This window comes from Hoplias malabaricus, chromosome Y (genome assembly GCF_029633855.1).
Source record: "Hoplias malabaricus isolate fHopMal1 chromosome Y, fHopMal1.hap1, whole genome shotgun sequence".
In the NCBI taxonomy this organism is placed as follows: domain Eukaryota; kingdom Metazoa; phylum Chordata; class Actinopteri; order Characiformes; family Erythrinidae; genus Hoplias; species Hoplias malabaricus.
In genome coordinates this window covers 23684200-23709052 of record NC_089820.1, presented here as the reverse complement: position 1 = coordinate 23709052, position 24853 = coordinate 23684200, and the positions used below count along the sequence as shown (strand labels likewise).

Genomic DNA, 24853 nt, shown 5'->3' with positions numbered 1-24853 from the left:
CGAGGACACAGGGAGAACACACACCAACTCCTCACAGTCAGTCACCCGGAGGAAACCCACGCAGACACAGATAGAACACACCACACTCCTCAAAGACAGTCACCCGGAGGAAACCCACGCAGACACAGAGAGAACACACCACACTCCTCAAAGACAGTCACCCGGAGGAAACCCACGCAGACACAGAGAGAACACACCACACTCCTCACAGACAGTCACCCGGAGGAAACCCGCGCAGACACAGAGAGAACACGCCACACTCCTCACAGACAGTCACCCGGAGGAAACCCACGAGGACACAGGGAGAACACACACCAACTCCTCACACTCAGTCACCCGGAGGAAACCCACGCAGACACAGAGAGAACACACCACACTCCTCACAGACAGTCACCCGGAGGAAACCCACGAGGACACAGGGAGAACACACACCAACTCCTCACACTCAGTCACCCGGAGGAAACCCACGCAGACACAGAAAGAACACACCACACTCCTCACAGACAGTCACCCGGAGGAAACCCACGCAGACACAGAGAGAACACACCACACTCCTCACAGACAGTCACCCGGAGGAAACCCACGCAGACACAGAGAGAACACACCACACTCCTCACAGACAGTCACCCGGAGGAAACCCACGCAGACACAGAGAGAACACACCACACTCCTCAAAGACAGTCACCCGGAGGAAACCCACGCAGACACAGAGAGAACACACCACACTCCTCACAGACAGTCACCCGGAGGAAACCCACGCAGACACAGAGAGAACACACCACACTCCTCACAGACAGTCACCCGGAGGAAACCCGCGCAGACACAGAGAGAACACGCCACACTCCTCACAGACAGTCACCCGGAGGAAACCCACGAGGACACAGGGAGAACACACACCAACTCCTCACACTCAGTCACCCGGAGGAAACCCACGCAGACACAGAGAGAACACACCACACTCCTCACAGACAGTCACCCGGAGGAAACCCACGAGGACACAGGGAGAACACACACCAACTCCTCACACTCAGTCACCCGGAGGAAACCCACGCAGACACAGAAAGAACACACCACACTCCTCACAGACAGTCACCCGGAGGAAACCCACGCAGACACAGAGAGAACACACCACACTCCTCACAGACAGTCACCCGGAGGAAACCCACGCAGACACAGAGAGAACACACCACACTCCTCACAGACAGTCACCCGGAGGAAACCCGCGCAGACACAGAGAGAACACACCACAGTCCTCACAGACAGTCACCCGGAGGAAACCCACGAGGACACAAGGAGAACATACACCAACTCCTCACAGTCAGTCACCCGGAGGAAACCCACGCAGACACAGAGAGAACACACCACACTCCTCAAAGACAGTCACCCGGAGGAAACCCACGCAGACACAGGGAGAACACACACCACACTCCTCACAGACAGTCACCCGGAGGAAACCCGTGCAGACACAGAGAGAACACACCACACTCCTCACAGACAGTCACCCGGAGGAAACCCACGAGGACACAGGGAGAACACACACCAACTCCTCACAGTCAGTCACCCGGAGGAAACCCACGCAGACACAGATAGAACACACCACACTCCTCACAGACAGTCACCCGGAGGAAACCCACGCAGACACAGAGAGAACACACCACACTCCTCACAGACAGTCACCCGGAGGAAACCCACGCAGACACAGAGAGAACACACCACACTCCTCACAGACAGTCACTCGGAGGAAACCCACGCAGACACAGAGAGAACACACCACACTCCTCACAGACAGTCACCCGGAGGAAACCCACGAGGACACAGGGAGAACACACACCAACTCCTCACAGTCAGTCACCCGGAGGAAACCCACGCAGACACAGAGAGAACACACCACACTCCTCAAAGACAGTCATCCGGAGGAAACCCACGCAGACACAGAGAGAACACACCACACTCCTCACAGACAGTCACCCGGAGGAAACCCACGCAGACACAGAGAGAACACACCACACTCCTCACAGACAGTCACCCGGAGGAAACCCACGCAGACACAGAGAGAACACACCACACTCCTCACAGACAGTCACCCGGAGGAAACCCGCGCAGACACAGAGAGAACACACCACACTCCTCACAGACAGTCACCCAGAGGAAACCCATGCAGACACAGAGAGAACACACACAGTCACCCGGAGGAAACCCGCGCAGACACAGAGAGAACACACCACACTCCTCACAGACAGCCACCCGGAGGAAACCCACGCAGACACAGAGAGAACACACCACACTCCTCAAAGACAGTCACCCGGAGGAAACCCACGCAGACACAGAGAGAACACACCACACTCCTCAAAGACAGTCACCCGGAGGAAACCCACGCAGACACAGAGAGAACACACCACACTCCTCAAAGACAGTCACCCGGAGGAAACCCACGCAGACACAGAGAGAACACACCACACTCCTCACAGACAGTCACCCGGAGGAAACCCGTGCAGACACAGAGAGAACACACCACACTCCTCACAGACAGTCACCTGGAGGAAACCCACGAGGACACAGGGAGAACACACACCACACTCCTCACAGACAGTCACCCGGAGGAAACCCACACAGACACAGAGAGAACACACCACACTCCTCACAGACAGTCACCCGGAGCGGGAAACAAACCCACAACCTCCAGGTCCCTGGAGCTGTGTGACTGTGACTCTAACCTGCTGAGCTACCGTGCCGCCCTATTGCTCATATAGTCATAGATAATTTACATAACTCTTTTCTTATTTCGTCTTATTTCTTATCTTTTTTCTTATGTTTTGTAATCTTCATCCAAAAGAGAGTGATTCATATTAATTGCCTGATATATATATTTTTAGTATATTGTGCAGTTCACTTCTCTGAAAGCATCAGAATTTGTTTCTACTCTGATTTATTCAGTAATATTTCCCTAATTTGTCACCCATCTCTGACAGTCTACTAAATTGGTGCTTGGGTCCGACACGGCCGAGTAGAGTCGTGTAGGTTCCATGCAGTGGAAAAGCGCCCTAAGTAGTAATAATCTAATGACGAGACTGCCAGAGTGCTACTGAATTGGATTTTGTTCGATCCATTTAAATGGTCCTAACGTGAACCATTCACAAATTAAGAGGCCTGAGATTTGTGCCTACACTGAGCTACACTAAACAACACAGGGCAGTAGTATTCCAACATTAATCTTGAAAATGACTTGCTTATCTGATGGAGCTTGACTTGTTTAATAATTTTCCACAGAGTAAAGACCACAGATTTAACCAGCATCATGAACTCAACTCCTTTCCTCGTCTGCTCTTTATCCACAGAAAACGGTGAACCTGTACCCATTCCAGATTCACAGTATTGCTCTCTCCACATTCGCTTCACTCATTGGTCCATTCGGAGGCTTCTTTGCCAGTGGATTCAAAAGAGCATTCAAAATCAAAGTAAGTCTAACAATCTCTCACTCATTCCAGTTAAAACGGTGATGCTCCTGTGTGAATCCTCTGTTTCTGCCTGTCAGTGACTCTCACAGAGTATCTGAATCCACAGGATTTTGCAGACACCATACCAGGCCATGGGGGCATCATGGATCGCTTTGACTGTCAGTACCTGATGGCAACGTTTGTTCATGTTTACATTGCAAGCTTTATCAGGTAAGCGTATGTAGCTGCTACATTATAGTTATTCTGTGTCTAGCAGCTCCTGCTTGCGCTCTTGCCATGAAGATAAACTACTCCATTAGTAAATGAAGTGTAGCTGTAGTTGGAGTTAGTGGTGTAGTGTAGTGGGTAACACCACTGACTGCAATATGGCAGACCAGGGCACACCAGCCTACACCAATAAGAGTCCTTGGGCAAAATTTTCTGAGGCTTGTTCAGAATTGTCAGTCTCTTTTGATAAGAGTGTCTGCTGTATGCTGTAAATGTATCTGATGTAGACATACTATTCAGACTGGGTTGGTGTTACATGGCGATGCACCGTATTGTGATTAATATTAGCATTGCATTATTCTGATTTTTTCAGTTTTCATATTTCATTCATTCATTTCATCCATTATCTGTAACCCTTATCCAGTTCAGGGTCACGGTGGGTCCAGAGCCTACCTGGAATCTTTGGGCGCAAGGCGGGAATACACCCTGGAGGGGGCGCCAGTCCTTCACAGGGCAACACACACACACTCACACATTCACACCTACGGACACTTTTGAGTCACCAATCCACCTACCAACGTGTGTTTTTGGACTGTGGGAGGAAACCCACGCAGACACAGGCAGAACACACCGCACTCCTCACAGACAGTCACACGGAGGAAACCCACACAGACACAGGGAGAACACACCACACTCCTCACAGACAGTCACCCGGAGCGGGAATCGAACCCACAACCTCCCCTGGAGCTGTGGGACTGCGACACTAACCTGCTGTGCCACGGTGCCGCCCAGTTTTCATACTGATATACAAATTTAAGTACTGCTCAATACTCAATACCTGTCAAATACTTGTGATAACTATATTTTCTTGACGATAAATTATACCTCTAATTCCATGTGAGGGAAGCGTACATCTTGAAACACTCACAATGGTTGTGCATCTTAAACAGTAAATTCCAGAACTTTTCCTGTTGTTTTTCATGAGTTTGCAGTGCATCTGAAAAGGTCAACAGTTTTATATGGTCTCTTTTTATTTGTTCCACTGTAATGTTAGGAACTCGGCATGCTCTTTAGCATGGTACTTCTGGAGGTGCTTGAATACATTTGTTGTATCGTGTTTTGCAGTGCTACCATTACCCCATGCAACATTAGTTTTGCAGATATTGCTCATTCCTGTTGAACTTGTTGGTGTAGGAAACATTAAACTCTTTGGTTTGCTCCATGTTGTTGTTATTGTTGGTTGGTCAAGTCTATCAGCAGTGCTGCACACGTACTGCAGGCATAGGGCGTGGCAAGCAAATTAATGTGAATTGACTTGTCCCATTGATCAGCCATTATCCGATATGCGTTCCAGATGATTTTGTTAATATCGGGACCAATATCCCATGCCAATATCAGATTGGTGCATCGCTAATTATCACCAGAGTACTGCAAGTCATTTCTCAGGTGACGGTGGATGTTGTCAATGTTACCTCCCTCACAGCACTGTACACTTGTTCAGACTTGCCCAGCTGTATGAAGGGTCTAATCCTAGGGACCTTTTGGTATCTATTTTGCTTACCTTAGGGGAAAAAGAACACTGATGCAAAACATGTCCTGTTATCTCCGAGCGGTGCTGACTGTTCCAAAGTGTAAAAGTGATCCCGCTCTGTTATTGACTGTCATTTCCCTTACTTTCCTTTTTTGTCCCCTAGGGGCCCGAACCCCAGCAAAGTGTTACAGCAGCTGCTGGTGCTGCAGCCAGAGCAACAGCTCAGCATTTTCAACACCCTGCGCAACCACCTGAGAGAGAAGGGCATGCTGCCCCCTGCTGGGCTGGAGCAATGAGGGGCTGGTCAACGTAACAGAACTGCAGTTACAGTAAACAGTAATGTTTAATAATTTCGTTTAAGTATTCACACAAGGCTGTGGATGCACAATCATCTTCCGTGGCATGATCTCCAGTAATGCTGGAGATTTCCTTACAACAAAACACACACACACAGACACACACACACACACACACACAGACTTAACGCTTCCTCACTGCACGAGCAGCTCACTGAACTACTTTTAAAAAAAGAGGTACAAAAATAAAAGTGGCAGCACCAGACCTGAACACAAGGGCAATGTCTTCCAACAGATTGAAGAAAAATGGAAGCACATGGTAAGTGAATGTAGGGGGCTCAGAAGTCTGATACCATAGTTTTTATGCAGAGTGAGAGCATTGCACTGATTCTTGTGTAATTTATTGAAGTGATTATATTTTTTAATCGACTCAGAAATAGTCCACTTTGTGGAGGCAATAATTTTAGAGTGTGACGTTGAGTTTTGAGACGCTAATAGCCATGGTTAGCATGACAGTGCTTCTTTAGGGATGACTATGATATTGCAGCAAAAAAATAAAAAAATAATAATGCAGAGGCATGTTTCTCAATCAAACAATTACTTCTACTGCTACTAGATGCATTTTATCTTTTCCTGCTTTTTCCCGTTCTAGAACTAAAGACCTGTGTACATATCTCTTATGTATTAATGTAAATAGAAATAGATTATACTAAAATATTTAAAGTATAATATATAGAGAGAATATACTTGTGTGACTCATTAAATCCTATACATCCTTGCGGTATAAGGACATATATGCAAACAAATTAGATGTTAATTCTTTTCCCTGAAACTTAGCATGATCACAGCTCTGAGGACAGTTTCGGGGAACGAACAAGACTTGAACTGATGGCTACTTTTGGGGTGAAACAGCGTTTTTTACAGAGGATGTTTTGAAGTGACAAATCTGTGAATGGAATACTGTTGCTGTGCTTCCACGACCCCCCTCCACCCGTCTTAGTTGCACTGTAGGTTAATGATGTGAAGGCCATTATTTGTTTTAAAAAGTGTCCTCTTCAGGTTTTATTATTTAACACAGATGTCATGTTGTAGACTTTGTGTTTAGGATATTTTAGGTTTGATGAAGATCATATAAAGTCCTGAGTCCTGAGTGAAGTAGATGCCATGTGTGTGTTGAAAGGACTGATTTAAACATGCTATAAAACTGTGGGTTTGGATTTTGGATATTAGCTGAAGTCCTTCCAGATTGTTTACCAAAGCACTGTTTCTTTTTGCTATATACAACCCCCACATTAACATGAGTTTAACGCATTTATAGGAATAGAAATATGACATGTTTGTATTCCACTGACTTTACTAAATCTCTGTATAAATCATTGACATGTGAATAAAGTCATGCAGTGGTTTGATATGAAGCCCACCGTTAGAGAAACCTGCTGACTCACTTCTTTACAGTGGGCAAGACAGGAACAAGGCGTCTCATTGTTAATACAGTGATTTATTCCTTTCCAGAACAACCAGTGAATCATTGTGTGGTTTCTCAGGTTTCTATCATAGTTTACCTCCCTGCATTTATCTCTGTCCTGAATGTATTATTTGAAATTTTAAACCAAACGCTTTTCAAAACTATAATGGCCCTCTGATCGATGTTCGGTTGCTTTTAAATGAATGGAATTGCTTCCTGAAGTAGTCCACTGAATAATCCACTCATAAGGAATCATCGTGTACATTTAGAAAAAAACGTTCATTATCATGTTGGCACTTTTTAGCTCTTAGGGAAATGATTTTCTCTTTGGTGGACTTCCCCTGCCCAGTGGAGTTTGGGACCAGATGTTTGTACTGTATACTTCAGTGGAAATGTGTCAATATGTGCATCCCCCATCTCTGCTTATTCATTCCTTTCTGCGGTCGTTTACAGGAGTCCCTCTGTCATGTTTGCTCTTTCTTAGGCTTTGTTTAAATTGTGGCTCGGCTCTGGTCCGGAACAGTCTATAGCCACGTATGAATGTCGCATGTCTAATAGGCCTAACCCTGACAGACCAAAAAAGAAAACACCAGTTCTGTCTGTAGCTGAGGAGCAGGCGGATGCGCTCGTTTAGAAGCTTCCGGACCTGTGAAGTTTTCAGCTTGAGTTTTTGCACGGTTTACATTCTGTTATCAAAGTAATATTATGTGCACACATCTACCATTCAGTAGTTTAATAACAAATGCAAATGGGGTTTCAGTATATTTACTTATCACTGTCTGATGTTATGCATTGTTTGAAGAAGAAACAAATTGGGATCTCATTGTTTTTCATTTTTCTTTTAATAATTATTTATGACTTTGATTTTAAATCTGTTTTAAATGGGTAATATTTAAAATTTTTATTATAAACACGAGCAAAAATGGTTAGAGGGCAATTTGAAGAAATCAAAGAAAATGTATGGAGTTAATAAAATCTTATATTTTTTTCTTTACGTCGTCTTGTGTTCTTTAGCACTGACACAGAATAAAATACACAACACTGTAAACGTAGCCCAGCAAGCAGCCGTTTAAAACTTTATTATTCAAAGTGATGTGTTGCAGTTTATTTAGACATGTTAAACTGACAGTGATATTATTTTCAGACAGGAAAGGAAGGCATGCTGAAGTAACATACGTAACATAAGAGTGGTGAGAGAAGTCAGGAGCATAAACAACTTTAATTGTTGAACACAACAGCGACTCCTTGTGGTAGGTACAGTAACAGTACAGTACAACAGTCAACACACATTCATCTGCAGAGCCAAACTGAAATGTAAATGCATTTATTAAATATTAATCAGCAATAAATATTTGTATTTTGGCAGTATGTGCATTTCCATATAAACTATAAAGGGGACGTATTGGATAAACAGCAGTTCTAATTTTGCTCTGATTCTGACGTCAAGTTCCTCGTCTGACTCCCTCCAGTCACAGTGCTGGACCCCCGTTTATGAGAGAGCTCAAAGACGAGCCTAAACAGCAAAACAGAGGTCTTATTTCACACTTGCTGTCTGAGTAAAACAGAAAACAAGAACCGAGAAGAAAGAGAAGGGAGGGAAAAAGGCTAAAAACCAGAGTTTCTGCTCCTCACTGCTGTGCGCTCAGGTTCGGGGTGAACAGCGAGTGGCTCATTATCGTTTAAATTTACAGGTGCTGAAACTGATCAGTGCAGTTTAGACGGGGGGAGGACGCTGCTGTGGGGTTTGATCCTTGTGGTATTCTGACCAAAGGAAGTCACAGATGTTTACTTGTGGAAACATAGAATATATAACCTTTAAATATAGCTTAGGGACTGAACAGTTTGTTATAAATACGTTAGCGTACAAGACAACACACGAAGGAAATGCAGATTAGTGCATTCATTACAACATTAATAAGAAAAACATAAATACTGTTAATAACAAAACATCTGAAACACACTACCATCATATGTTCATCTTCCTGATGAAATAACCACAAATTAAAATGTCAGTAGATGAAAGGGACGGCTCTGCAGATGGATGACTTTGGATATAACCCTCGACCGTCTGATTATTATTAATTTTTTCAGTAAGGAAGGCACCGGCTTCATTATTCCACACTCAGAACACCCTGCTTCCCTGAACTAAAGAAAAACGTGCACGACTGTGACTTACATTAACTTCTAACAAACACAAATCAAACCTGAATTCAGGATCTTATACAAAGTGCAATGAGGTCTTCATTGAATCATCTAAGGTGCTTTTTTATTTTATTTTATTTTTAGTTGCTCCATCATCTCAACTGGAGTGTAAATATCTGTTCTCTAATAAAGGCGAGTGTCTTGAGAAACCGGTGCAGGTTTTAGTATTGATGTGCTCTTTCGTTTTAGAGTTGTTTTTTTTAAGACAATATTCCCAACACTCATGTGTAGTTCTAGAAACATTGAGAGGAGGGAAAAACAATATAAACGTTCCTCAGACTGAAGGACTTTGGTTTTGCCCTGGTTCTCTCTCTGATTGGCTGAGATTTTAAACACATCTTAGGCACATAACTACTGTAGAAAGCAGAGGGTCATTTGCTACTATCAGTGTTATCATACACTTCTCAGACAAGCTAGAGTTTCATTAAACTCACAGAACGATCTCAGTATAGTAGAGGACGGAAAAGCTCCAACACAGTATCTGTGGGATTGATATGTAACCCATACGAAAAGTCAGGAATGATTTTAGGGTTAGGGACAGGTGCTTTTAGCAGTCTTAGGTTTACATATGCCTTCGTTCCTATGACGTGTAACACAGCATTGCTTTCCTGCAGTTTCCAACACCAGGGCCTGTATTCACAACCCTATTAAATGTTAACACTGAGTTGTGTAAGAAAGTAAATACGCTTGATAAGCTTTGACCAACAAAAACCAAAGAAACCCTTGCTCAAGCTGCTCTGAGATATCAATAGAATAGAGTAGGTGCTATTTTACAGAGGAGGCTAAACATCCATCCATCACTGTCTAGTGCTCGCTCTGTTTTTTTTTAATGGTGACTTGCACTACTGTAATGAAAAACTATTTTTATTCAATTCAGATGTTTCCTCACCGCTTGCTGCTCTCCAGTCTGTCTGCGTGCTCCAAATTGGTCTAATGTAATACGAAGTGACTGTGTCTGTGAACGAGTAAAATAAATAAATAAATAAATAAAACTGTCTCGGTCCAGTATTCATTCATTCACTCTCTCTTTTTTAGACAATGGAGACTGTCTCTAAATGAACAAAAAACCTGTCTCGGTCAAAAAGCAAAAGAACCTTGAGCAAAAAGAACAAACTGTCTCCGTCCAGTATTCATTCATTCATTCACTCGCTCTCCCTTTTTTTTGGACAATGGAGACTGTAAATGAGCAAAAAAAAACCTCAGTCCAATATTCATTCATTCATTCATCCATTCATTCATTTTCTCTTTTTTTTAGACAGTGGAGACTGTGTCTTTAAAGGAGCATTACTGCTCCATAGGTGTTTAATATTGACTTATTTTTGTTGTTTCTGATCACTTAAGGTGGAGATGTCTCCAAATTCAGGAGACGGCTAACTGCATTACAGACAGTGCTACAGAAATAAACAACTTGAGTTACAAACGAGTTTCTGTGGTCATTCAAACAGTGACTAAAACTTACAGTTAAACTTCAGCCAACGTACAAACAACTGTTGTTTTTTTTTTACCCTGTTAAACTTTTAGAGATGCTTAGTTTCTGAAATTCTACAGTTATGGACAGCCAATCCACTAATCAACGTGTTTTTGGGCTGTGGGTGAATCACATGCAGACATGAGGATTGAGCCCAGGACTGAGATCCTGCAGCTGCGTCGTACGCTAAATCAGATCTTCACAAAACTGACATCCTTTATTTAGTTGATGTTATTTTAAATTGTGGAGCAAGAGATGCTTCTTTGATTTTATATTTATGTCAAAGAAGTATATTAGCGGAAGGTAAATATGTTCTTTGTAAATTCATGGGAGCTCAATTCCTCCTGAAACTCTCCATAACATGCAGCTTGTTATGATTTTGCTAAATGCTCTATGATTTTAAAGCCGTATGTGAAGTGATTAGCAGTCCTCACTGTTAACAGTCCTAACAAAACTATTCAGGTCCAAGTCAACATTACTACATGCCTTCAGCACAGAACCACCTTAAATGTGTACTATGATTCTTTGTGAATACAGGCCCTGAACGTGCTGGACTTACCCAGTTAACCGGACTCCTCCTAGGTGACTATGTCATTAAAGGGCAGATGCAAGTCGTCCTCCTCTGCTGGCACATTCGCGACCTCTGGCTTCGGCCAGAAGAGACATCTCAGCACAGCAAGGGTGACCCTGACCAGGAGCCGGAGCAGGAGAAAGGCGAAGGGGACGGCGATCTGCATCAGGTGAAAGAAGGGGGTGCTGAAGCGGCTGAGGATGCAAGTGAAGAAGAAGGTTCCCAGAGCCACGCAGGGGTAGAGGGACAGTTTGGCGAACATGAAGGCATGCTCCCGGCCTCCGTAACGCACGTACGGGTGCAGCGTCTCTCGCTCTGAGAACAGAGCGGTCACCCACATGGCCAGCTGAAAGAGGGCGGCGAAGAAAATGATGACGCAGCTGATCTGGATGGCCTCCAGCTCGTTCCGAGAGCCCCGGGGGAACTCATGGGTCAGCTGGTAGGCCAGAGGTAGTCCCCCAACGAAGGCCAGAGAGAAGGTGTTGAAGAGGCCCATCAGCCGCGTGGCCCGGGTCACGTGCAGGAACAGAGAGTGGTGGACGAACCACAGCAGCCCCACAGTGGCAAAGGAGCCGAAGTAGGCCAGGTACTCAGGGCCGTACTCCTTAAGAGCTGCCACTAGACTTCCGTCAAACTCCTTCTGCACCCGGGAAGGGTCTGGCACATTGTCCTCACTGAAGACAACAGAGTGGTGGACATTTAAATTGACACAAGTATTAACACCAATATCGTTAGAAAAACAGGTCCAATAATGAACTCTGTTGAGCTGCACTGCTGTGTCTGGTCCACACTAACACACCACCCCCATGGCAGTGGCACTGCAACACTGAATAAAATTCACTGTGGTGGTCCTGACCATTGAAGAACAGTGTAAATGTGGGCTAACAAGTATGCAGAGCAATAGCTGGACTACCGTCTGTAATTGAAGAACTACAAAGTGCTCCTGTATGGTCAGTGGAGCTGATAAAATGGACATGGAGTGTAAAATATTAGTGTAAGTACTACGAGCACCCGTGTATAACTGGATATCACTCCCAGTATCTCCAGTCAACACTAAACATAACAATGCAACATAGATACACACCATATGTCTAAGATGAGAAGAGTGGCCACGATGGCATAAACCCCGTCAGTGAAAGACTCCACTCGCTCTTTACTCAGCGGTTCATTCGGGAGATACGTGTAAAACAGCATGGAGTCTGGAGTGTCGTCTACAGGACCTGAGGGGAACCAGACAAATGCTAAATTCACAAAAACGGCAAAAATTCAAAACATATATTTCCCAACACTTTTGACAGCAGGTGTCTATAAGAGGGGTTTCTAAACGCTTCACCACCGCAGACCACACAACATCCCCTGACATATTTGATGGACCGAGTGAGGCGGCAGGGGGCGGTGTTGTTACATTTTGCTTATGTCCGTACAGTCTATTTGGTGGAAATACAGGGTGGGCCATTTATATGGATACACCTTAATAAAATGGGAATGGTTGGTGTTATTAACTTTCTTTTTGTGGCATATTAGTATAAGGGAGGGGGGAAACTTTTCAAGATGGGAAACTTTTTCTAGACCATGTTGGCTATTTTGAAGTCGGCCATTTTGGATCCAACTTTTGTTTTTTCAAATGGGAAGAGGGTCATGTCACATATCAAACTTATTGGGAATTTCACAAGAAAAACAATGGTGTGCTTGGTTTTTACGTAACTTTATTCTTTATTCATATAACTTTACGTAACTTTATTCATTCCCATTTTATTAAGGTGTATCCATGTAAATGCCCCACCCTGTACATGTATCAATGCTTTAAAGTGAGTCCTGGAGCTGTTACCTGGACACAAGATGGTCGCAGTGTGGCGTTATGTTTGAGTGACAAGCGCAGTGTGTTGTTACCTTTCATTTTATTGCAAAGCCTAGTTTTGTTGGCTGTCAGAACTGTCTCTTATGATTATAATGTCAAAAGTCGAGTGCATATTTTTTTTTTACATGTGAGAGTGCTGTTAATGAAGCTCTTGTACCTTGTACCCTACTTCTCTGAGCCTGTGCAGTGCAAATTTGAGCAAGCACGTATTTATTTTGCACGAGAGCACTCATTGTGTGCTCTATGAGCAGTGCTTGCAAATTTTTTATTTAAAATGACACCTTAATCCTTTAAAAACCCAGGCTCACAAATATTTGGAGATAGAAAAGTCAGCGGTGTCTGGAGGGCCATTGTGGCAAGCTCAGGGTCTTCACTGTTATCCAGAAAGACAGCATGTGATGCAGTAGACTCAGAGAGTCATATTCACTTGGAATTTCTTTAAGGCTTTACGTTTTATCAATAAATTAGGGTTGGGCAATTAATCAAAAATTCATCGAAATCGACATTCAGAACTTCTGATTGACATAATCTGGTCTATATCGGTTATTTTTATTCTGTTATGTCCCCACTGTGTGTTTGTGTACTGCCCCTTTAAAACCACGCTACCAGTAGTCATGTGGTTCTGCCCCCTATCTGCCACATGGAAGCAACATAAATACTGAGGCCAACTAAGCGAATTGAGAAACAAGAGAGGAACAAGCTCCCAGCGATATGAGAAAAAAATATCCCAGCTTATTACAGTACAAGCCTCCTCACTGAACTATCAGGGTCAAAAATACAAAAACATTAAAATTAATCGTAATCGTGATATTGATCGTCATATCACCCAACACTAATATAGTCCGTTCCAGGGGCCTGGAGGTTGTGGGTTTGAGTCCCGCTCCAGGTGACTGTCTGTGAGGAGTGTGGTGTGTTCTCCCTGTGTCTGCGTGGGTTTCCTCTGGGTGACTGTCTGTGAGGAGTGTGGTGTGCTCTCTCTGTGTCTGCGTGGATTTCCTCCGGGTGACTGTCTGTGAGGAGTGTGGTGTGTTCTCCCTGTGTCTGCGTGGGTCTCCTCCGGGTGACTGTCTGTGAGGAGTGTGGTGTGTTCTCCCTGTTTCTGGGTGGGTTTCCTCCGGGTGACTGTCTGTGAGGAGTGTGGTGTGTTCTCCCTGTGTCCTCGTGGGTTTCCTCCAGGTGACTGTCTGTGAGGAGTGTGGTGTGTTCTCTCTGTGTCTGTGTGGGTTTCCTCCGGGTGACTGTCTGTGAGGAGTGTGGTGTGTTCTCCCTGTGTCCGCGTGGGTTTCCTCCAGGTGACTGTCTGTGAGGAGTGTGGTGTGTTCTCCCTGTGTCCGCGTGGGTTTCCTCCAGGTGACTGTCTGTGAGGAGTGTGGTGTGTTCTCCCTGTGTCTGCGTGGGTTTCCTCCGAGTGACTGTCTGTGAGGAGTGTGGTGTGTTCTCCCTGTGTCTGCGTGGGTTTCCTCCGAGTGACTGTCTGTGAGGAGTGTGGTGTGTTCTCCCTGTGTCCGCGTGGGTTTCCTACGGGTGACTGTCTGTGAGGAGTGTGGTGTGTTCTCCCTGTGTCTGCGTGGGTTTCCTCCGGGTGACTGTCTTTGAGGAGTGTGGTGTGTTCTCTCTGTGTCTGTGTGGGTTTCCTCCGGGTGACTTTCTGTGAGGAGTGTGGTGTGTTCTCCCTGTGTCTGCGTGGGTTTCCTCCGGGTGACTTTCTGTGAGGAGTGTGGTGTGTTCTCCCTGTGTCCGCGTGGGTTTCCTCCAGGTGACTCTCTGTGAGGAGTGTGGTGTGTTCTCCCTGTGTCCGCGTGGGTTTCCTCCAGGTGACTCTCTGTGAGGAGTGTGGTGTGTTCTCCCTGTGTCTGCGTGGGTTTCCTCCGGGTGATTGTCTGTGAGGAGTGTGGTGTTTTCTCCCTGTGTCTGCGTGGGTTTCCTCCGGGTGACTGTCTGTGAGGAGTGTGGTGTGTTCTCCCTGTGTCTGCGTGGGTTTCCTCCGGGTGCTCCGGTTTCCTCCCACAGTTGAAAAACACACGTTGGTAGGTGGATTGGCGACTCAAAAGTGTCCGTAGGTGTGAATGAATGTGTGTGTTGCCCTGTGAAGGACTGGCGCCCCCTCCAGGCTGTATTCCCGCCTTGCACCCAATGATTCCAAGTAGGCTCTGGACCCACCGTGACCCTGAACTGGATAAGCGCTTACAAATAATGAATGAATGAATGAATGAAGTTCAGGTGTGATGTGCCTTTGTGTCCTGTTACCATACACGTGGCCCAGAGGCTTGGAACCTCTGCTCTATGTTACTCACCACCAATGGCTTTATTCCGAATCCACTTCAAACACTGAGAGATGTAGGGCATGAATATGACAATGGCCAACAGCACATACGACTGCAAGACAAACAGAGCAGATTTTGTTTTTTATAGGCACAGGAGTTACTGTATTATTCTCTAATCTCAGTGTTTTGGGGTGTGGCAATGAACAAGCACACACACACACACACACACACACACACACACACACACACACAGTGTGTCACACAGCTTCCTCAGAATACAGGGAACAGTTGAGGGTTAAGTGCCTTGCTCAAACACAACAATATAATACAATACTTGTTGCTGGAATGAGCCCAGATTAGTTATTTGTGGCACACAGTGATGTCATTAGATCAACAACCGTACGACCATCTAACACTGACCAGTTGGAAAAAGATGAATGAGATAACGCCAGCGAAGAAGCACATCAGAGGAACCCTCATTATAACCTCGAGGATGTGGCGTCGGTAGTAAGCCTGATTCTCTGACATCTGAATGTGTTCGTTCAGGAGGAACGGCCGGCTGAATCCGTACACCACGATGACCGCCTGAGGACACACAGGACAGGATCAGCAACAAGTGGGAATGATTCATCCAGAGATGGAGTGTAAAACACATTGTGTCTTCCCCATACCTGAATGAGGCCTATCACAATGACACAGGCACAGAAGAGAAGAATTCCAAGAATGTTATTTGGGAATGTTGCCATCAGAGAGAACTGCAGGAAACAAACACAATTCCATTAACCATTTCATAGCCTTTTTGTCCTTTAAACGTGTCACTACCATGTTCTGCCTTTCCCCTGGGGTCCCTGTGTTTATTCTGTCCATGTGCTTTTCATGGCCATGTCTTCTCCGCCTCCTTGCATAAACCCTGAGTCCCTGTCTTTGCCCTGTTGGTCACTGATAAGGTTGTGGTGTGTCTGTAAGTCTTTAAGACTGTGTCGTGTAAAGCCTTTTACATACTTCCTTACTCCTCACCAACTCTGTCAATATGTGAGGAGTGTGGTGTGTTCTCCCTGTGTCTGCATGGGTTTCCTCCAGGTGCTCCGATTTCGTCCCACGGTCCAGAAACACAGGTTGGTAGGTGGATAGGCGACTCAAGTGTAAGTGAATATGTGTGTGTGTGTGTGTCTGTGTTGCCCTGTGAAGGACTGGCGCCCCCTCCAGGGTGTATTCCCGCCTTGCGCCCAATGATTCCAGGTAGGCTCTGGACCCACCGCGACCCTGAACTGGATAAGCGCTTACAGATAATGAATGAATGAATGAATGAATGAATATCTGTGTTCGCAAGTGTACAGTTAAAGTAGCTGAAGTAACTTGTTAACCTTCATCTTGTGTTGACCGACCCGTTTTTGGTTTTAATGCATACAAGTGCTCCACAAATTTGTTTATTGCATCAAGATTTTTTGACCTTGTCAGGAACTTTTTCAAAATAATAATAAAATATTTTTTAGTAAATTATAAGATGCTCTTGTTAAAATGATGGCTTTTCTGTTGTTAGGGTCAATTTTAACCCTGATATAATTTTAAATCAGAAACAAAAACAAGTGCCAAATCTGGACTCATAAACACACTGTACACCAACAGCCTACAGCTGGCTCCTCCTACAACCACTCAAGCTTCAGTTAGGGGCTTCTGTCTTTGTCTGTTTCACAAAACAAGGAAAGACAGACATGTAAGGCCCAGTCAGTGTAGAGTTGGTGTTTTGTATCGTGTACATCTCCAGTTTACAGTCCTTTCCAATTAAAACCAGTCCTTTCATGGATAAGGAAGAATAGCAAGGTCAACAAGAGGGAAGAAACAAACTGGTGGATAATTAATTGTATTTAGGCTGATCTTATGGCTGATTTAAGACCGACCCTTTAACATAAGAGATAGCAACAGAAAGCTAATACAGGAGGATGGTTAAAAGTTTGCCTACAAATCTTTGGACATACAGTGTATATGTTTGAGTACTTTTAACATTCAGTGTATTTCCTCAAACGAGTGTCACTCACTGTGTAAGGCAGAAATGTTATCAGCATCATGCAAGCCTGAAACAAAAGGAAGAATGATCAGAAGTGAGTCCTGCAAAATACATCCATCAAAAAACAATAACACCAACATGAACTTTATTTTACACTCACGGTTCTTCACACTGTGCTTTCACTGAGAAAAACTCACCAAATTAAGAAGTGCGAGAGTGTCATCGATGCGCTCAATGACCTGAAACAACCTGAATTCAGAAACGTGGAGAAAGAAAGGTATTAGACAGTCTGATTATAACATATCTCTGTGAAGTCTGGTAACAGGGAGTAGCAAAAACCCACCTTATGTGGGCTGCCCAAGCCACAGTGACGATTAAAAATGTCATCAAGTACACAGCGATCTTAGTGCTCAGGAGAATCTGAATACTCTCCTTCAGCTCCTGTGCATAAACCAAGAACAAGACAATCATGTAAACGGAGTTACTGAAGTCTGAGAGGTCTATGTCGTGCACTACAAAGGGCACATGGAGCCATTTGAGTCTGAGCCCATATAATGAATCCAGCCAAACAATTGATTAAGTTGAATATGTGGAAGCATTTAACAAAGCAGCACTGCTCCCAAAGCAGAACCAGAAAAAAAAAATTCCTAAAGACCTGATAAATCTTACCTCATTGTTTTCGAATTTCGTATGGGCAACAGGTAATATCTGTGAACAGAAGTATATTCATGAGCATATGAGGTTCATTACGGTAACTCTATGACATTAAAATTTTTACAGGAGGGTTAGGGAGAGGCAATGAAAAGGGAAACATTGAGTTATATTATTGAAAGAAAACATATTGAAAAATATTGAGAGCACTATATGGGAATGTACAGTGTCATTTACTGCCTCACACACAGAGTAATGCCCTTGTCATATTCGTTTTTACACTTTTCTACACCCACACACAGTGCTTTATAGTTTTTGGAACATTGGGGACTCGCCCTCACCACACAGTTCAACACAAAGCAGGACACACACCCTGGGCAAAGCAGCAGTCAAACACAGGACATCACACACTCACACCTGTGGACCATACCACACATTCACTCACTCACTTAGACCTGTGGACAATATCATACATTCACTCACACCTGTGGACAGTATCACACCTGTGGACAATATCACACATTCACTCAATCACTCACACCTGTGGACAATATCACACAGTCACCCAGTCACTCACTCACTCACACCTGTGGACAATATCACACATTCACTCACTCACACCTGTGGACCATACCACACATTCACTCACTCACGCCTGTAGACAATATCACACAGTCACCCAGTCACTCACTCACTCGCACCTGTGGACAATATCACACATTCACTCAATCACTCACACCTGTGGACAATATCACACGGTCACTCACACACTTACACCTGTGGACAATATCACACAGTCACCCAGTCACTCACTCACTCACACCTGTGGACAATATCACACACTCACACCTGTGGACAATATCACACATTCACTCACTCACTCACACCTGTGGACAATATTACACACTCACACCTGTGGACAATACCACACATTCACTCACTCACACCTGTGGACCATACCACACATTCACTCACTCACACCTGTGGACAATATCACACATTCACTCACTCACTCACACCTGTGGACAATATCACACATTCACTCACTCACTCACACCTGTGGACAATATCACACATTCACTCAATCACTCACACCTGTGGACAATATCACACATTCACACCTGTGGACAATACCACACATTCACTCACTCACACCTGTGGACAATATCACACATTCACTCACTCACACCTGTGGACAATATCACACATTCACTCACTCACACCTGTGGACAATATCACACACTCACACCTGTGGACAATACCACACATTCACTCACTCACACCTGTGGACAATATCACACATTCACTCAATCACTCACACCTGTGGACAATACCACACATTCACACCTGTGGACAATACCACACATTCACTCACTCACACCTGTGGACAATACCACACATTCACACCTGTGGACAATAACACACATTCACTAACTCACACCTGTGGACAATATCACACATTCACTCCCTCACACCTGTGGACAATATCACACATTCACTCAATCACTCACACCTGTGGACAATATCACACAGTCACCCAGTCACTCACTCACTCACACCTGTGGACAATATCACACATTCACTCAATCATTCACACCTGTGGACAATATCACACATTCACTCACTCACACCTGTGGACAATACCACACATTCACTCACTCACACCTGTGGACAATATCACACATTCAAACCTGTGGACAATACCACACATTCACACCTGTGGACAATACCACACATTCACTCACTCACACCTGTGGACAATATCACACATTCACTCACTCACTTACATCTGTGGACAATATCACACAGTCACCCAGTCACTCACTCACTCACACCTGTGGACAATATCACACACTCACACCTGTGGACAATATCACACATTCACTAAATCACTTACACCTGTGGACAATATCACACAGTCACCCAGTCACTCACTCACTCACACTTGTGGACAATATCACACAGTCACCCAGTCACTCACTCACTCACACCTTTGGACAATATCACACACTCCCACCTGTGGACAATATCACACATTCACTCACTCACTCACACCTGTGGACAATATCACACATTCACTCAATCACTTACACCTGTGGACAATATCACACACTCACATCTGTGGACAATACCACACATTCACTCACTCACACCTGTGGACAATATCACACATTCACCCAGTCACTCACTCACACCTGTGGACAATATCACACACACATCTGTGGACAATACCACACATTCACTCACTCACACCTGTGGACAATGTCACACATTCACTCAATCACTCACACCTGTGGACAATATCACACACTCACACCTGTGGACAATACCACACATTCACACCTGTGGACAATACCACACATTCACTCACTCACACCTGTGGACAATATCACACACTCACACCTGTGGACAATACCACACATTCACACCTGTGGACAATACCACACATTCACTAACTCACACCTGTGGACAATATCACACATTCACTCCCTCACACCTGTGGACAATATCACACATTCACTCAATCACTCACACATGTGGACAATATCACACATTCACTCACTCACACCTGTGGACAATATCACACATTCACTCACTCACACCTGTGGACCATACCACACATTCACTCACTCACACCTGTGGACAATATCACACAGTCATCCAGTCACTCACTCACTCACTCACACCTGTGGACAATACCACTCATTCAAACCTGTGGACAATACTACACATTCACTCACTCACACCTGTGGACAATATCACACACTCACACCTGTGGACAATACCACACATTCACACCTGTGGACAATACCACACATTCACTCACTCACACCTGTGGACAATATCACACATTCACTCACTCACTCACACCTGTGGACAATATCACACATTCACTCAATCACTCACACCTGTGGACATAATCACACACTCACATCTGTGGACAATACCACACATTCACTCACTCACACCTGTGGACAATATCACACATTCACTCACTCACACCTGTGGACAATATCACACAATCACTCACTCACACCTGTGGACAATACCACACATTCACTCACTCACACCTGTGGACAATATCACACATTCACTCACTCACACCTGTGGACAATATCACACATTCACTCACTCACACCTATGGACGATATCACACATTCACTCACTCACACCTGTGGACAATATCACACATTCACTCACTCACACCTGTGGACAATATCACACATTCACTAACTCACACCTGTGGACAATATCACACATTCACTCACTCACTTACACCTGTGGACAATATCACACAGTCACCCAGTCACTCACTCACTCACACCTTTGGACAATATCACACACTCACACCTGTGGACAATATCACACATTCACTCACTCACTCACACCTGTGGACAATATTACACACTCACACCTGTGGACAATACCACACATTCACACCTGTGGACAATACCACACATTCACTCACCCACACCTGTGGACAATATCACACATTCACTCACTCACACCTGTGGACATTATCACACAGTCACCCAGTCATTCACTCACTCACACCTGTGGACAATATCACACATTCACTCACTCACTCACTCACACCTGTGGTCAATATCACACACTCACACCTGTGGACAATATCACACATTCACTCACTCACACCTGTGGACATTATCACACAGTCACCCAGTCACTCACTCACTAACACCTGTGGACAATATCACACACTCACACCTGTGGACAATACCACACATTCACACCTGTGGACAATACCACACATTCACTCACTTACACCTGTGGACAATACCACACATTCACACCTGTGGACAATACCACACATTCACACCTGTGGACAATACCACACATTCACACCTGTGGACAATACCACACATTCACTCAATCACTCACACCTGTGGACAATATCACACATTCACTCAATCACTCACACCTGTGGACAATATCACACATTCACTCAATCACTCACACCTGTGGACAATATCACACATTCACTCCCTCACACCTGTGGACCATACCACACATTCACTCACTCACACCTGTGGACAATATCACACATTCACTCACTCACTTACACCTGTGGACAATATCACACAGTCACCCAGTCACTCACACACACCTGTGGACAATACCACACATTCACTAACTCACACCTGTGGACAATATCACACATTCACTCACTCACTTACACCTGTGGACAATATCACACAGTCACCCAGTCACTCAATCACTTACACCTGTGGACAATATCACACAGTCACCCAGTCACTCACTCACACCTGTGGACAATATCACACACACATCTGTGGACAATACCACACATTCACTCACTCACACCTCTGGACAATATCACACATTCACCCAGTCACTCACTCACACCTGTGGACAATATCACACACACATCTGTGGACAATACCACACATTCACTCACTCACACCTGTGGACAATGTCACACATTCACTCAATCACTCACACCTGTGGACAATATCACACACTCACACCTGTGGACAATACCACACATTCACACCTGTGGACAATACCACACATTCACTCACTCACACCTGTGGACAATATCACACACTCACACCTGTGGACAATACCACACATTCACACCTGTGGACAATACCACACATTCACTAACTCACACCTGTGGACAATATCACACATTCACTCCCTCACACCTGTGGACAATATCACACATTCACTCAATCACTCACACATGTGGACAATATCACACATTCACTCACTCACACCTGTGGACAATATTACACACTCACACCTGTGGACAATACCACACATTCACACCTGTGGACAATACCACACATTCACTCACCCACACCTGTGGACAATATCACACATTCACTCACTCACACCTGTGGACATTATCACACAGTCACCCAGTCATTCACTCACTCACACCTGTGGACAATATCACACATTCACTCACTCACTCACTCACACCTGTGGTCAATATCACACACTCACACCTGTGGACAATACCACACATTCACTCACTCACACCTGTGGACAGTATCACACATTCACTCACTCACTTACACCTGTGGACAATACCACACATTCACTAACTCACACCTGTGGACAATATCACACATTCACTCACTCACTTACACCTGTGGACAATATCACACAGTCACCCAGTCACTCACTCACTCACACCTTTGGACAATATCACACACTCACACCTGTGGACAATATCACACATTCACTCACTCACTCACACCTGTGGACAATATTACACACTCACACCTGTGGACAATACCACACATTCACACCTGTGGACAATACCACACATTCACTCACCCACACCTGTGGACAATATCACACATTCACTCACTCACACCTGTGGACAATATCACACACTCACTCCCTCACACCTGTGGACAATATCACACACTCACACCTGTGGACAATACCACACATTCACACCTGTGGACAATTCCACACATTCACACCTGTGGACAATTCCACACATTCACACCTGTGGACAATACCACACATTCACACCTGTGGACAATACCACACATTCACTCAATCACTCACACCTGTGGACAATACCACACATTCACTCAATCACTCACACCTGTGGACAATATCACACATTCACTCCCTCACACTTGTGGACAATATCACACATTCACTCAATAACTCACACCTGTGGACAATATCACACATTCACTCACTCACACCTGTGGACATTATCACACAGTCACCCAGTCACTCACTCACTAACACCTGTGGACAATATCACACACTCACACCTGTGGACAATACCACACATTCACACCTGTGGACAATACCACACATTCACTCACTTACACCTGTGGACAATACCACACATTCACACCTGTGGACAATACCACACATTCACACCTGTGGACAATACCACACATTCACACCTGTGGACAATACCACACATTCACTCAATCACTCACACCTGTGGACAATATCACTCATTCACTCAATCACTCACACCTGTGGACAATATCACACATTCACTCAATCACTCACACCTGTGGACAATATCACACATTCACTCCCTCACACCTGTGGACCATACCACACATTCACTCACTCACACCTGTGGACAATATCACACATTCACTCACTCACTTACACCTGTGGACAATATCACACAGTCACCCAGTCACTCACACACACCTGTGGACAATACCACACATTCACTAACTCACACCTGTGGACAATATCACACATTCACTCACTCACTTACACCTGTGGACAATATCACACAGTCACCCAGTCACTCACTCACTCACACCTGTGGACAATATCACACACTCACATCTGTGGACAATACCACACATTCACTCACTCACACCTGTGGACAATATCACACATTCACTCACTCACTTACACCTGTGGACAATATCACACAGTCACCCAGTCACTCACACACACCTGTGGACAATACCACACATTCACTAACTCACACCTGTGGACAATACCACACATTCACTCACTCACACCTGTGGACAATATCACACATTTACTCACTCACTCACACCTATGGACGATATCACACATTCACTCACTCACACCTGTGGACAATATCACACATTCACTCACTCACACATGTGGACCATGCCACACATTCACTCACTCACATCTGTGGACAATATCACACCGTCACCCAGTCACTCACTCACTCACACCTGTGGACAATATCACACATTCACTCAATCACTCACACCTGTGGACAATATCACACATTCACTCACTCACACATGTGGACTATGCCACACATTCACTCACTCACACCTGTGGACAATACCACACATTCACTCAATAACTCACACATGTGGACCATGTCACACATTCACTCACTCACACC

General features: G+C 44.8%; 2 protein-coding genes across 2 annotated transcripts in view; one reads left to right on the top strand and one right to left on the bottom strand.

The window, feature by feature from the left end:
• LOC136679199 (phosphatidate cytidylyltransferase 1-like) overlaps positions 1–7915 on the top strand; it is a 38383-nt gene extending 30468 nt beyond the window's left edge. The window contains exons 11-13 of the mRNA XM_066657587.1: positions 3336–3455; positions 3562–3665; positions 5357–7915. Coding sequence (XP_066513684.1) covers positions 3336–3455; positions 3562–3665; positions 5357–5489 — 357 coding nt within the window. The 3' untranslated portion in view covers positions 5490–7915. The remainder of the gene's footprint in view (positions 1–3335; positions 3456–3561; positions 3666–5356) is intronic.
• A 96-nt stretch (positions 7916–8011) lies between these two features.
• LOC136679591 (endosomal/lysosomal proton channel TMEM175-like) lies at positions 8012–18030 on the bottom strand. Its single transcript, XM_066658214.1, has 9 exons — positions 17992–18030; positions 17666–17763; positions 17520–17571; positions 17354–17389; positions 15989–16072; positions 15738–15902; positions 15348–15429; positions 12280–12415; positions 8012–11869 (listed from the first exon to the last, which is right to left on the bottom strand). Exons 2-9 carry the CDS (start codon positions 17707–17709, stop codon positions 11203–11205), a joined length of 1266 nt encoding a protein of 421 aa, XP_066514311.1. The 5' UTR covers positions 17710–17763; positions 17992–18030; the 3' UTR covers positions 8012–11202.
• Positions 18031–24853: the final 6823 nt, after the last annotated feature.